Raw genomic sequence first — 15,839 nt, 5'->3', positions numbered from 1 at the left:
AGGCTGTGGACATTGGAGGACAGAGGAGCCTCTTAAAGTAGAGTTGCTTCACGGTGGGAACCAGGCATGTAGAGTCCTTCTGTTCACCTTTTCTGCGTCGCACAAAGACACGGTGGTTGGAACCAAAGATCTCAAATTTGGACTCATCAGACCAAAGCACAGATTTCCACAGGTCTAATGTCCATTCCTTGTGTTCTTTAGCCCAAACAAGTCTCTTCTGCTTGTTGCCTGTCCTTAGCAGTGGTTTCCTAGCAGCTATTTTACCACGAAGGCCTGCTGCACAAAGTCTCCTCTTAACAGTTGTTGCAGAGATGTGTCTGCTGCTAGAAATCTGTGTGGCATTGACCGGGTCTCTAATCTGAGCTGCTGTTAACCTGCGATTTCTGAGGCTGGTGACTCGGATGAACTTATCCTCCGCAGCAGAGGTGACTCTTGGTCTTCTTTTCCTGGGGCGGTCCTCATGTGAGCCAGTTTCTTTGTAGCACTTGATGGTTTTTGCCACTGCACTAGGGGACACTTTCAAAGTTTTCCCAATTTTTCAGACTGACTGACCTTCATTTCTTAAAGTAATGATGGCCACTCGTTTTTCTTTACTTAGAATTTGTATTATAGCAAAAAAAAAGCAGCTAACAGTCTATTCAGTAGGACTATCAGCTGTGTATCCACCAGACTTCTGCACAACACAACTGATGGTCCCAACCCCATTTATAAGGCAAGAAATCCCACTTATTAAACCTGACAGGGCACACCTGTGAAGTGAAAACCATTTCTGGTGACTACCTCTTGACGCTCATCATGAGAATGCCAAGAGTGTGCAAAGCAGTAATCAAAGCAAAAGGTGGCTACTTTGAAGAACCTAGAATATAAGACATATTTTCCATTGTTTCACACTATTTTGTTAATTATATAATTCCACATGTGTTAATTCATAGTTTTGATGCCTTCAGAGTGAATCTACAATTTTCATAGTCATGAAAATAAAGAAAACTCTTTGAATGAGGTGTGTCCAAACTTTTGGTCTCTACTGTGTATATATATACACTCACTGGCCACTTTATTAGGTACACCTGTCCAACTGTGTGTTAAGACTTAATTTCTAATCAGCCAATCACATGGCGGCAACTCAGTGCATTTAGGCATGTAGACATGGTCAAGACAATCTCCTGCAGTTCAAACCGAGCATCAGTATGGGGAAGAAAGGTGATTTGAGTGCCTTTGAACGTGGCATGATTGTTGGTGCCAGAAGGGCTGGTCTGAGAATTTCAGAAACTGCTGATCTACTGGGATTTTCACGCACAACCATCTCTAGGGTTTACAGAGAATGGTCCGAAAAAGAAAAAAAATCCAGTGAGCGGCAGTTCTGTGGCCGGAAATGCCATGTTGATGCCAGAGGTCAGAGGAGAATGAGCAGACTGGTTCGAGCTGATAGAAAGGCAACAGTGACTCAAATTGCCACCCGTTACAACCAAGGTAGGCAGAAGAGCATCTCTGAACGCACAGTGCGTCGAACTTTGAGGCAGATGGGCTACAGCAGCAGAAGACCACACTGGGTACCACTCCTCTCAGCTAAGAACAGGAAACTGAGGCTACAATTTGCACAAGCTCATCGAAATTGGACAGAAGATTGGAAAAACGTTGCCTGGTCTGATGAGTCTCGATTTCTGCTGCGACATTCGGATGGTAGGGTCAGAATTTGGCGTAAACAACATGAAAGCATGGATCCATCCTGCCTTGTATCAACGGTTCAGGCTGGTGGTGGTGGTGTCATGGTGTGGGGAATTTTTTCTGGGCACTCTTTGGGCCCCTTGGTACCAATTGAGCATCGTTGCAACGCCACAGCCTACCTGAGTATTGTTGCTGACCATGTCCATCCCTTTATGACCACAATGTACCCAACATCTGATGGCTACTTTCAGCAGGATAATGCGCCATGTCCTAAAGCTCGAATCATCTCAGATTGGTTTCTTGAACATGACAATGAGTTTACTGTACTCAAATGGCCTCCTCAGTCACCAGATCTCAATCCAATAGAGCATCTTTGGGATGTGGTGGAACGGGAGATTCGCATCAGGGATGTGCAGCCGACAAATCTGCGCCAACTGTGTGATGCCATCATGTCAATATGGTCCAAAATCTCTGAGGAATGCTTCCAGCACCTTGTTGAATCTCTGCCACGAAGAATTGAGGCAGTTCTGAAGGCAAAAGGGGGTCCAACCCCTTACTAGCATGGTGTACCTAATAAAGTGGCCAGTGAGTGTATATACACAGTGGGGCAAAAAAGTATTTCGTCAGTCAGCAATAGTGCAAGTTCCACCACTCAAAAAGAGGAGAGGCGTCTGTAATTTACATCATAGGTAGACCTCAACTATGGGACACAAACTGAGAAAAAAAAATCCAGAAAATCACATTGTCTGTTTTTTTTTCATTTTATTTGCATATTATGGTGGAAAATAAGTATTTGGTCAGAAACAAAATTTCATCTCAATACTTTGTGATATATCCTTTGTTGGCAATGACAGAGGTCAAACGTTTTCTGTAAGTCTTCACAAGGTTGCCACACACTGTTGTTGGTATGTTGGCCCATTCCTCCATGCAGATCTCCTCTAGAGCAGTGATGTTTTTGGCTTTTCGCTTGGCAACACGGACTTTCAACTCCCTCCAAAGGTTTTCTATAGGGTTGAGATCTGGAGACTGGCTAGGCCACTCCAGGACCTTGAAATGCTTCTTACGAAGCCACTCCTTCGTTGCCCTGGCGGTGTGCTTTGGATTATTGTCATGTTGAAAGACCCAGCCACGTTTCATCTTCAATGCCCTTGCTGATGGAAGGAGGTTTGCACTCAAAATCTCACAATACATGGCCCCATTCATTCTTTCATGTACCCGGATCAGTCGTCCTGGCCCCTTTGCAGAGAAACAGCCCCAAAGCATGAGGTATCCACCACCATGCTTTACAGTAGGTATGGTGTTTGATGGATGCAACTCAGTATTCTTTTTCCTCCAAACACGACAAGTTGTGTTTCTACCAAACAGTTCCAGTTTGGTTTCATCAGACCATAGGACATTCTCCCAAAACTCCTCTGGATCATCCAAATGCTTTCTAGCAAACTTCAGATGGGCCCGGACATGTACAGGCTTAAGCAGTGGGACACATCTGGCACTGCAGGATCTGAGTCCATGGTGGCGTAGTGTGTTACTTATGGTAGGCCTTGTTACATTGGTCCCAGCTCTCTGCAGTTCATTCACTAGGTCCCCCCGCGTGGTTCTGGGATTTTTGCTCACCGTTCTTGTGATCATTCTGACCCCACGGGGTGGGATTTTGCGTGGAGCACCAGATCGAGGGAGATTATCAGTGGTCTTGTATGTCTTCCATTTTCTAATTATTGCTCCCACAGTTGATTTCTTCACTCCAAGCTGGTTGGCTATTGCAGATTCAGTCTTCCCAGCCTGGTGCAGGGCTACAATTTTGTTTCTGGTGTCCTTTGACAGCTCTTTTGTCTTCACCATAGTGGAGTTTGGAGTCAGACTGTTTGAGGGTGTGCACAGGTGTCTTTTTATACTGATAACAAGTTTAAACAGGTGCCATTACTACAGGTAATGAGTGGAGGAAAGAGGAGACTCTTAAAGAAGAAGTTACAGGTCTGTGAGAGCCAGAAATCTTGATTGCTTGTTTCTGACCAAATACTTATTTTCCACCATAATATGCAAATAAAATGAAAAAAAAAAAAACAGACAATGTGATTTTCTGGATTTTTTTTTCTCAGTCTGTCTCCCATAGTTGAGGTCTACCTATGATGTAAATTACAGACGCCTCTCATCTTTTTAAGTGGTGGAACTTGCACTATTGCTGACTGACTAAATACTTTTTTGCCCCACTGTGTATATATATACATATATATATATATATATATATATATATACATATACATACACACACACACACACACGCACACTAGATGTGGGCCCGATGTCACATCGGGAGGGCAGTGACATCACGATGGAGCAGCTCTGTGGCGCTGGGGGTGTCGGCCCACCCACCTCCGTGCATTCACAGCTGGCAGGAAAGACGGTGGTTTGCAGCCTGTGCTGGAGATGGGGTGCGGCGCCACCAGGGCGTGCCCGCACCCCATTTCCAGCACAGGCCGCAACCCACGGTCTTTCCTGCCAGCTGTGACTGCACGGAGGTGGGTGGGCAGGCAGCGGCGGGATCCGGCGCGTGTAGTCAGGCGGCAGGCCCTGGTGGCGGGTCCTGTGTGGGTGTCCCGCTGGTGGTACTGCGCAAGGTATTCCAATATGGTGGTCAGCATACTTCCGGTGCGGCGGATTGTGGGTTTCGAGGATGTCCAGACAGAAGTGGATAATGGACAATTTTAGGTAAGTATATAATAGATATATTTAATTTATTATACTCACACACATACACAACATACATTGTGGAGATGGAATGTGTTAATAAAAAGTGTTTGGTAATGTGGTAATGAACTTGCTTGTGAATGTGAAAAAGTCAGTGTTTATATCACTCTATCCCTTATTTCTGCCTCTCCATAAGAGAGCAGCAGCCATTCAGGGGCTCGCACGGACATAAGGCCTCTGTGCAAGAACAGTGTATGAGCCCATAGCAGTCCAATAATGAGTCTGTGACAAAAGCTGCCAGCTGTTTTGGAGGCCCTTACGTCTTGGTCACCTGCGTGGCTACACAAGTTGCACCAATTGAGTGTCCACTCCTGGAAGTTCATCTCCACCATCTAGTTTAGAAAGAACCGGCAATTAGAGATGGAGCCTTAACAAGGAAAAGCGGGTGAAGGAAGGAAGCAAGTCATGTAAGGTACAGAAAGTGTTATCCCTCATGGACACACACAACAGCTTTTTCTAAAAAGTGATCTGGAATGACAAGTACACTTTGAGGAGTAAATGCACGTAAATGTTTTATATAAATCAATAATAAAAGTGAAAAAACTTTGTAACATTGTATTTAAGAAAAACTCTTCTTTCCCAACAACAGACTCCTCTTTTTTTCCTGCATGGAGCATTCCTTCTTAAGGCTGAGTTCACACGTGGCGTCTTTTTTTAACCGCGCGATTTTGCCGCGAAAAATAAGCATCCCATGCATTCCTATGGGATTCCGCAATGCTGTGCTAATGCTGCGGTTTTTACCGCGGCGGAATCGCTTCGCGGTAAAAACCGCAGCATGCTCATTAATTTTGCGGAATCGCGGCGATCCCGCACCCATAGGAATGCATTGTTCCGCTTACTTCCCGCATGTGGCTGTGCCCACCATGCGGAAAGTAAGCAGAACATTTGCGGATGCTACCCACGGTCCGGAGGAGAGGAGACTGTCCTCCGGGCTCTGGGTACCATATCCCTGTAAAAAATAGAATTTAAAATAAAAAATATTGTTATTCTCACCTTCTTGCGTCCCGCACAGCCTTCCCGCCTCTCTCCACGCTCCCGGTCCCAGTAAGCCTTTGCGAAAATGCCCGCGATGGCATTCGTGCGACGTCATCACGAATGACCGCGAGACATCGCGATCCCACGAGAACGGACTTCATCGCGGGCATTTTCGCAAAGGATTACTGGGAACGGATGCGCGGGACGTCGGAAGGTAAGAATAACACCATTTTTTATTTTTTTTTTACATTCTATCTTTTACTACTGATGCTGCATAGGCGGCCTCAGTAGTAAAAAGTTGGTCACACTTGTCAAACACTATGTTTGACGAGTGTGACCAACCTGTCAATCAGTTCTCCAAGCGATGCTCCAGATCGCTTGGAAAACGCTAGCATTTTGCAAGCTAAATACGCTTGCAAAATGCTAGTTTTTCCGCGGGAAAATCGCGGGAATTTAAAATGCGATTTTCCCGCGGAATGGAATTCCGGAATTCTCGCGGAAATTACCGCGTGAGTTCCGGTACGTGTGCACTTAGCCTAAAATGGACACTTCACCCAATTTTTCATGTTGATCGGGGCACACAACGTAATAATGGCTGTAGAGCGCAGTAAAGTGAGTGTTGTCAGATAGTTTTCACTGGGGGCATTTTTATTTCTTCTCCCTGTATGATTAGCCCAATCATAATGTATATTAGTTTTCACTAGGGGTGCCTACTTCTTCCTGTACAAGTTGCCCAATCATAGATGTATATTAGTTTTCACTGGGGGCGTTTATTTCTTCTCCCTTTATGAGTTGGCCAATTATAGATGTTGACGGTTCTCCTTTTGGTACCTTATTAAGCACTGTTACATATTGTAAATGCTTTTCAGTATGTACAGAATCTTGGAACTATGCGCTATAGAATAAATAATTTTGCCATGCAAGACAATTTTTTTACAACAAGTAAAACTAGAGTGAAGGGATGGATATATAGAAGACTTTCTATCCTACATTAAGAACGTAGAATGGCTAAAATAAGTAATGTCTACATCAGTAATCATTTTCAAAAGAAAAATTTTCCTAAAAAAAATTCTACCTGAAATTTATAGACTAATTTTCCCTTTCCAAAATGGCTACTAGATTTTCCCTGAACTCCTAACTATCACAATAGGTAAAGAGTTAAGAAAAATAAGCTTGACAGTGAAACACGCAGTAGTTTGTCTGGTTTTAGCCCTTTGCTATGTCACAGTCTAGATGGTGTTATTTTTGTTTATCCACTTTTATGCCACTGCACTTTGCACCATTTTTGCATCATGCTCTCATCTGCACACCACTTTCAGTATTGCTATCTATTGTATTGCCTGCAACTGTGCTTTTTAGATCATATTGTCTTATGAATTTTGGCATTTTTTTGCACTATTCCACCATTTTTAAATCATGTCATCTGTGATCCTTATTTATTAAATTGTGGCTTATTTAATAAAAGTCAGTGTGTGAGACTTATATGATCTACACTGGTTCTTGGATTGGTGTTTTTATGAATATGGCTATGTCCCTGTGTGAATTTTGGGGACTCCACAAAGACTGGCTGTCTGACGAAAGCATTTTCCTCATTCTGAACATTAAAAAGAAATATTTCCCATATAAATTTTCTGGTGTATAAAATGTGATATCTGGATAAAACAATTCTTACATGTATAACAATATTATGGCTTCTCCTTTGCATGACTTTTTAGATGTACAGATAGATTTGATTTGTTGTTAAAACATTTCCCACATTCAGAACATGGAAATGGTTTCTCCCCTGTGTGGGTTCTCTCATGTATAGTAAGACTTGATTTCTGATGATAACTTATCCCACATTCAAAACATGAATATGGTCTCTCCCCTGTGTGAATTCTCTGATGTGTAGTAAGATTTGATCTTGTGATAAAACATTTTCCACATTCCGAACATGAAAATGGTTTCTCCCCTGTGTGAGATCTCTGATGTGATATTAGTGTAGATTTATCTGTAAAACATTTCCCACATTCTGAACAAGAAAATGGCTTCTCTCCTGTGTGAGTTCTCTGATGTTTAGCAAGGTCTGATTTCTGAAACCAACGTTTGCCACATTCTGAACATGAAAATGGTTTCTCTTCCATGTAACTTTTCTCATATTTAACTTGTGATTTTGGGGTAAAACATACCATATCTTGTGAACTTATAAGTGGCTTTTCCCCGGTGTGAATTCTCTCATGAGCAATAAGATCCGATATCAGGGTAAAACATTTCCCACATTCAGGACATAAATATATCTTCTCCCCTATGTGACTTCTCTGATGAGCAACAAGGTCTAGTTGCTGGTTAAAACCTTTCCCACATTCTGAACATGTAAATGGATTCACCTCTGTGTGAATTATCTGATGTGTAAGAAGCTCTGATTTCTGGCTAAAACATTTCTCACATCCTGAACATGAATATGGCTTCTCCCCTGTGTGACTTCTTTCGTTTTTAACAAGATTTGATTTCTGGCTAAAACACTTATCACATTCAGAAGATGAATATGGTTTCTCCCCTGTCAACAAGTCAGCACAAGTTGATTTTCGAATGTAAAATTTACCACATTCTGAACATAAATATAGCTTCTCCACTTTTTGAGTAGATAGTTCAACACATGTTCTGTTTCTGTGACTTTTGTTTTGATTAACAGTCTGTAATGAATCAGAAGCCAGGAGCGGTTGATGATTAGATCCTAGATCTTTCATAACGAGAGCTGATGGTCTATCTTGGATAATGGCACGTGCTTCATAGGTATCTTGTAAGATATCACCATCATCTGCTTTAAAATCTGAAGTTATCACACATTCCTCTGAGCTTCTGATACAGTCACCTGCCAAGAAAAAAAAAAAAACAAGTCGCTGTTTTTTTTCATTTTTAAATATGACTTTAAAGCACCACTCTAGCATATTTTTTTATTTCAGCGCTGGCGTGGTGCCGCTAATCTAAGTTTCCTGACCTTACTAATATAGTTAAAAGCTGCCATCTCCAGTACTTGTCTGGTCTCGCTTCGTCATCTTTTGAAAACAACTTCTGACTGACCGGAAGTCAGAGGTTAGTGTCACAAGATCTCAGTATAAGTCTATGCGAACCTCCAGATCATTCCAGAAAACACTGGAGTGAACCGGCTGGTCACAATCTGAGGGAGGGTGAATGGAGCGGTGTGGATAAAAAAAATAAAGACGTCTGTTAAGTATGTGTCTTCGGACAGGGAACTTAGGCCCCCATCACACATAGCGACTCACCAGCGATCCCGACAACGATATGAACTTGTCAGGATCGCTGGTGTGTCGCTACATAATCGCTGGTGAGCTGCCAAACAGGCAGATCTCAGCAGCAATCAGGACAGTGACGACGCGGGTAACAAGCTACGCACGTCGCTTATTTACGCAGTGTGTGTTAGATACCAGCACGCTGGTGCAGGGAGCTGGTAAACCAAGGTAAACAGCGGGTTTCTAAGCGCTGTGGTTAGTTATAGCAAATTATAATTATCCTCCATCCCATAGTCCCGTGCCCATATACCCATCATACATATCCACCATCCCATAGTCCTGTGCCCATATACTCATCATACATATCCTCCATCCCATAGACGAGTGCCCATATACCCATCACACATCCTTCATCCCATAGTCCCATGCCCATATACCCATCATACATATTCTCCATCCCATAGTCCCGTGCCCATATACCCATCATACATATTCTCCATCCCATAGTCCCGTGCCCATATACCCATCATACATATTCTCCATCCCATAGTCCCGTGCCCATATACCCATCATACATATTCTCCATCCCATAGTCCCATGCCCATATACCCTTCATACATATTCGCCATCCCATAGTCGAGTGCCTATATACCCATCGCACATCCTCCATCCCATAGTCCCATGCCCATATACCCATCATACATATTCTCCATCCCATAGTCCCATGCCCATATACCCATCATACATATTCGCCATCCCATAGTCCCATGCCCATATACCCATCATACATATTCGCCATCCCATAGTCCCATGCCCATATACCCATCATACATATCCGCCATCCCATAGTCCCGTGCCCATATACCCATCATACATATCCTCCATCCCATAGTCCCGTGCCCATATACCCATCATACATATCCTCCATCCCATAGTCCCGTGCCCACATACCCATCATACATATCCTCCATCCCATAGTCCCGTGCCCATATACCCATCATACATAGCCGCCATCTCATAGTCCCGTGCCCATATACCCGTCATACATATCCTCCATCCCATAGTCAACCATTATGACATCATAATGAGCGGCGGCCGGGCTTGCAAACTATGATTACATCAGCGTCGCCATGGCAACCATTGTGACATCATAATGAGGGGCGGGGCTTGATACGCACACACTGCTTCCCCAGTATGCAAATAGGGGCATTATGACATCATAATGAGGGGCGGGGCTTGACGTGCACACACTTTTTCCCCAGTATGTAGACAGGGGCAAAATTGTTTGGTGAATTGGAACGCGCGGGGTTGAAATTTCGCCTCACAACATAGCCTAGGACGCTCTCGGGGTCCAGACGTGCGACTGTGCCAAATTTTGTGGTTGTAGCTGCGACGGTGCGGATGCCTATCCCGGACATACACACCCACATACATACACACTTTGAGCTTTATATATTAGATATATTATTTATTTTTTTTTTTTCAGTAGGTTTATTAATGTTATGTGCAGGACAAGATCTTTAACATAAAAAGTAGAGAGTTAAAAAAAGTTATAAAAAGAGGCAAGATGACAAAAAATTATATGAATAAAAGGGAAAAAAAAAAAAAAATACCAAGGTTTACAGCCTGTAGTGCTTTTCTGCTTTATGAGAGTAGGTGAAAAGATTTAGTTCTGGTCCTCGGTTAAGTGAAACCACCAAAATTCTTAATGTTGGAGTCAAGTTTCTACAACCATCAATCAGCCTACCTATAAGAAAAAGGTGATGTTTTTGATTGGTGGTGGGCCGGAAAGTACTGGGAATATTACAGGAAACTTCTCAATTCATGTTACCCAAAACTTAAGAAGCATGGATCAGATCAAGTGCATGATTACAGCCAGGTATACATGCTCCGACATTTCAGAGAAGGTATAGTTTGAAGACCAAGCTGGGGACCAGAGCCAGAAAGAGGACTAGTCCGGGGCCGCACCCCGTTGACTCTCCCCAGTGCTGCTAAATATGATTGACAAGTGTCTCATTATGCGTGGTTAATTGAAGGAATCTCCTCTCTAATTATGAATGGACCAATATTTTTATACAATCCAGGCTCGGTTAGATGGATCTACTGGGTGAATGCATGAACAAATTGAATATACATCATATGGGAAGAGGGGGTGTATAAAATGGACTCATGAGCTGTGCTGTACAGCCACCATCCGCCTCTAACAGCAGTGACTAGAAACAGCTCCAATTGCTGCTTAACCTCTTGAATGAAGCTGCATATGGCATTTAAAGTTTGCGATTCAAGCTCCCATTGACCCCTCCCTGCAATGCGATTGTGGGATGCCAATGGGTTGCCATGTCCTGCCCCCATGGCTGCCATCTTGATACTCATATGAAGCGAAGCCACAGGCTGCGCTTCATAGTAGAGCATAATTTACATTATATACTGCAATTAAAGTCCTCTATACGAATACACATTTCATAGGGTACGGAGAAGGTGGTTAGCAATAGCAGACACTGCCAAATAGAATTAATATGTAGGGGAATCCTATCATGTCTGCATTAGGTATTGCTGAATGACGTTTCGGGGGAGGGCTGATGCACATGGGACTGGTAAGATTGGATGCCATTTATGAGGTTGTATGTATTGACTGTACGAATATGTGATTCTTTAGTTGTCGTTAAATGTTTTCTGTGCCACTTACATAAGTTACTGACACAAATATACTGTGAATCTGTGTGTTTTACTGATGTGCCATCTTACTAAAGTGGCTTCAATGGATATTGGCGGTACATAGTACACCATTGTATGTTTGTATGACTGAAATACTGTGATCATAGGTTCAAGTCAACCGGAATAAAAAATAAATTAAACATTTTAAAAATGCTTAAAAAAGATAAATATGTAAATGTGTATATTGTAGGAAAGCCAGGAAAAAACTGGGTTAAATCCTAGCTCTGCAGGTCTTGATTGGACGCACCTGGCTAGTTTTGAGTAAGAAACAGGAGATGTGGTCACCTTGCTCTCTGAGTCAGCTGGGCAGAGTGGGATGTGTTGGAGCCAGGAAGAGGCAAACCAGGGTCTCTCTATAGGGGTCTGTACAGGGCTGCGTGCACTAAACTGCAAGTATCAATAGTTGCTCTGGATACTAGCCCTTTTTCTTGACTGAACTGGGACTAGCTCAGCCCTGTAATGAGGAGCCAGGGTCTTTTTTGTTTAGTTAGCGCCTGGACAAGGCTAGGGATTTTGTGTGCATGTTTTTTTGGTGCTGCGCAACCATGGAAATAAACATCACATTGCCTTGAATTAAAAATCCAGTGCCTAAGTGAAAACTGCCTACTGTCGAGCATGAATCCCTACAAAATATATACCGTATTTTTCGGATTATAAGACGCACTTTTGTTCCCCCAAATTTTGGGGGAAAGTGGGGGGTGCGTCTTATAATGCGAATCTGTGTGCTGCTGTGCTATAGAGTAGGGGGGTGGCTTGGTGTGAGGAGGAAGGGGTGGGCTGGCTGCGGGCTGCAGAGACAGCGGGAGGTCCTGTGCTCCCGCTCATTAGGCTCATGTAATATTTACTGCACCCGCTGTACATCACCTCGGTGCTGAAGCAGCGCCGAGGTGGTAGACAGGGGAGCGGTGTATATTACATGTGTCTGCACTCACCCCCCCCTGCCCCATTACTATAGTCACCTTCTGATGATGGCTCCTGCTCCCAGCTCCCCCCGTGGCTTTCCTGTGTCTGATGACATCCTCCTCCTGCAGGGCGCGCGGCAGCAGCTGCTCATTCAGGCAGCTCATTGTAGCTACAGGACCTTCCATGATGTGACCAATAGGACCTGCTGTCACATGACTTGCAGTTCACACTGGGAGTCATGTGACAGCAGGTCCTATTGGTCACATCATGGAAGGTCCTGTAGCTACAATGAGCTGCCTGAATGAGCAGCAGCTGCACGCGCCCTGCAGGAGGAGGATCTCAGCAGACACAGGAAAGCCACAGGGGGAGCTGGGAGCAGGAGCCATCATCAGAAGGTGAGTTATCTGTTTATTATTTTATCATGTGCTTGCCAGCAGGGGGGAAATATAGGGATGGGGGGACCATGTGTGCCAGCAGGGGGGAATATATGTGCCAGCAGGGGGGAATATAGGGACGGGGGGGACCATGTGTGCCAGCAGGGGGAATATATGAACGAGGGGCCATGTGTGCCAGCAGGGGGGAAATATAGGGATGGGGGGACAATGTGTGCCAGCAGGGGGGAATATAGGGATGGGGGGGACAATGTGTACCAGCAGGGGGGAATATATAGATGGAGGGACAATGTGTGCCAGCAGGGGGGAATATAGGGACGGGGGGGGCCCATGTGTGACAGCAGGGGGGAAATATAGGGACGGGGGGACAATGTGTGCCAGCAGGGGGGGAATATATAGACGGGGGACAATGTGTGCCAGCAGGGAGAATATAGGGACGGGGGACCGTGTGAATGCCAGCAGGGAGGGAATATAGGGACGCGGGGGCCATGTGTGTACCAGCAGGGAGGCATATATAGAGAGGGGGGCCATGTGCGTGCCAGCAGGGGGGCATATAGAGCGAGGGTGTCCATGTGAGTGCCAGTAGGGGGGGGCATATCCAGGATGGGATGGGGCGGCAACGTGCCAGCACAAGGGGGCGATGTGCCAGGATGGGGGTTATATAGATACCAGGATGAGGGACATATATGGTATATGATTTGAAAGACGGACACCGGCATTATAAGACACACCTCCATTTAACATAAAAAAAAAAACATTTTTTCTCTTTTTCTTCACCAAATTTTGGGGTGCGTCTTATAATCAGGTGTGTCTTATAAAGCGAAAAATACGGTATATTTTTTAATCACCCCTTTTTTCCCAGGTTGAAAATAAAGAAAAAAGTATAAATTACCAAAAAATATGGAAACTTACCTGATGATATAAGGTGCTGGGGAACCTCCATCGTGACATCCTTGTACAGATCTTTGTGTCCTTCTAAATATTCCCACTCCTCCATGGAAAAATGGACGGTGACATCCTGACATCTTTTAGAAACCTGACACATACAATGATACCGTCATCCCCCGATCCCTTCATAGCGTTACTGTATAATGTCCCAGCATTCCCAGCAGTGTCACCTCTCCAGTCAGCAGCTCAATCATCTTGTAGGTGAGTTCTAGGATCTTCTGGTCATTGATGTCCTCATGTATCAGGGGGTGAGGTGGAAGCCCCGTAATTGGGCTCAGGGGTCTTCCCCATCTCTCAGACACAGGGGCCTGACAGTGCTCACTAGAGGTCTTCTTGACTATGGTGTAATCCTGGTTATAGAGAGACACAATAATAAATCTCACTACAGACATTTCCAGAGTCCTCACCTCTCCTGTTCTGTCCGTTATTCCCATAGATAAGAATGATGTAATGTGACGTCATCAGAATCTCTCACCTCTCCAGTAAGCCGGAACAGGATCTCTAGGGTGAGGGCTAATACTTTCTCCACTATCTTCTCCCTGTCCTTATCCATGCTTCGCAGGTCAATAATGAGGAAAATTTTCTTATCTGAATGGGAAGAATATGAGCCGACGTAACATCATAAAGAATCCCAAGCAATAATACAAATACTGGAGATAATAATAAGATGAATAGATGAAAAGTAAAGATGTATTAATAATCTGAAGAACATGTAGATGATGTATTCTTTCATTTGTATTGACTAGAACATGATTTAAGAATTTTATCAAGGTATCTCTTCCATGTCAGAGTCAAAACGATGTCATGTGAACTCAACAACCACTAAGTATACCGGTAATGCCAATGTGTACAGCACATGATTTCTACAGACTAATACTTCTCAGACTGTGAAGGCTTTGGCACAAACAGAAACTCTAGAGAATAAACTTTTGTCGGTGAACATATAGTCATGTGATTATGATGTCACCACATGTCTTCAAGCCTTTCTAGCATCAGAAACTGTATTGAACATGCAAGATCCTGATCCCGTAGTGTGACAAGTTGATCATCTAACCATAGGACCCAGTGCAAGTGAAGAAACTACAGAAGAATTATGGGATAGCAAATAGACTACAGATGTTGGCTGACATTCTCCTTCCACATCTATTAACACCACCCAGTATTGGAAGGATAGGAATAGGCAAAGTGGGAGACAAGATTACTAGTGTACACCTGGCTCACACTGTATGTGTTACGGCTTGTGCAGAAGTCCGTGCCAATCGGTCAGTGCATGAACCGCTAATGCACAGCTCTCTGGACCCGAGTGTGACAGCTTCATATACTGTATTTCTAAGAGGCTGCCTTACTTGGGTCGGATCGTGCAATCTGGTCCGAGATTGGAGCGAAATCTGCGGATGTCTACATGAGCCTTTAGAAGTGCAATTGGCAAAGTAAGCATGGCTTTCTTGACTAATGAGCTGTACAACTTCTCCTAGGTTAGAATTGAGAACAATTAAAACACCGCTAATGGCAGGTTCCCAAATTGTAACTTGCAAAGTTGTGACATCACAGAAAGAGATGTATCCTTACCAATACCAGGTCAGATTACCAATACATTATCAGGATGCGGCAGACCCCATGAAAAAGGTAGGCGCGGTACAGGTGCAAAGTACTGATGGAGCAACCACTCTCAAACCTACTAAATTCATGGAGGGGGTGGTTGCCTGGTATTAAAAATGCACTCAGATGAGGTTGGCATAGGTCGCTGGTCACACAAGAACGTGTGATGCACAGTGTCTGGCTTACAGCCCATTGATGACGCCAATACTATTAGACCAGGTGGGCTGCCCAGCACTATATAAGTGCACTCCACAAGGACAGACACCCCAGTTCACCCAACCAACACAAAAGGGCCTGGCTGCATCAAGCAGAAAAATGTGCAATAAAAACCTGAAAAATAATGGCTCAAAGAAGTAATCAATTCCCCAAAGTGCAAATATTAACAATGATAGGTGTTATTCAGCCCAGTGCTTACAATGACAGGAGATGCTCTCAGCCGGATTACCCTTTACTAGACATTAAGTGCGATCTATTAGTGTTTTTAGAAATAGTCTCACAACTGAGACTGAAAAGAATGAATACGATAATATCTATCAATCATTTTCATTAAAAATAAGGAACAATTAACAGTGGATCTAATCATCCAGATACTGATCTGGGTAATTGTGTGAGAACTGTGAGCTAATTGTCTCATTAGTTATATTAATGTGACGCTAGCCATTTTTCA

The 15,839-nt window shown here is 43.9% G+C and overlaps 1 protein-coding gene across 1 annotated transcript in view; it reads right to left on the bottom strand.

The window, feature by feature from the left end:
* Nucleotides 1–4,753: 4,753 nt before the first annotated feature.
* The window catches only part of LOC141051070 (uncharacterized), a 29,682-nt gene continuing 18,596 nt past the window's right edge, over nucleotides 4,754–15,839 (bottom strand). The window contains exons 3-6 of the mRNA XM_073547919.1: nucleotides 14,049–14,161; nucleotides 13,744–13,923; nucleotides 13,538–13,661; nucleotides 4,754–8,236 (exon numbers count right to left, since the gene is read on the bottom strand). Coding sequence (XP_073404020.1) covers nucleotides 7,071–8,236; nucleotides 13,538–13,661; nucleotides 13,744–13,923; nucleotides 14,049–14,161 — 1,583 coding nt within the window. The 3' untranslated portion in view covers nucleotides 4,754–7,070. The remainder of the gene's footprint in view (nucleotides 8,237–13,537; nucleotides 13,662–13,743; nucleotides 13,924–14,048; nucleotides 14,162–15,839) is intronic.

The sequence above is a fragment of the Dendrobates tinctorius genome, unplaced genomic scaffold, assembly GCF_039654945.1.
Source record: "Dendrobates tinctorius isolate UK_male_01 unplaced genomic scaffold, ASM3965494v1 ptg000155l, whole genome shotgun sequence".
NCBI classification, from domain to species: Eukaryota; Metazoa; Chordata; class Amphibia; order Anura; family Dendrobatidae; genus Dendrobates; species Dendrobates tinctorius.
The sequence above is the reverse complement of the archived record's forward strand: the minus strand, read 5'-3'. Positions and strand labels throughout refer to the sequence as shown.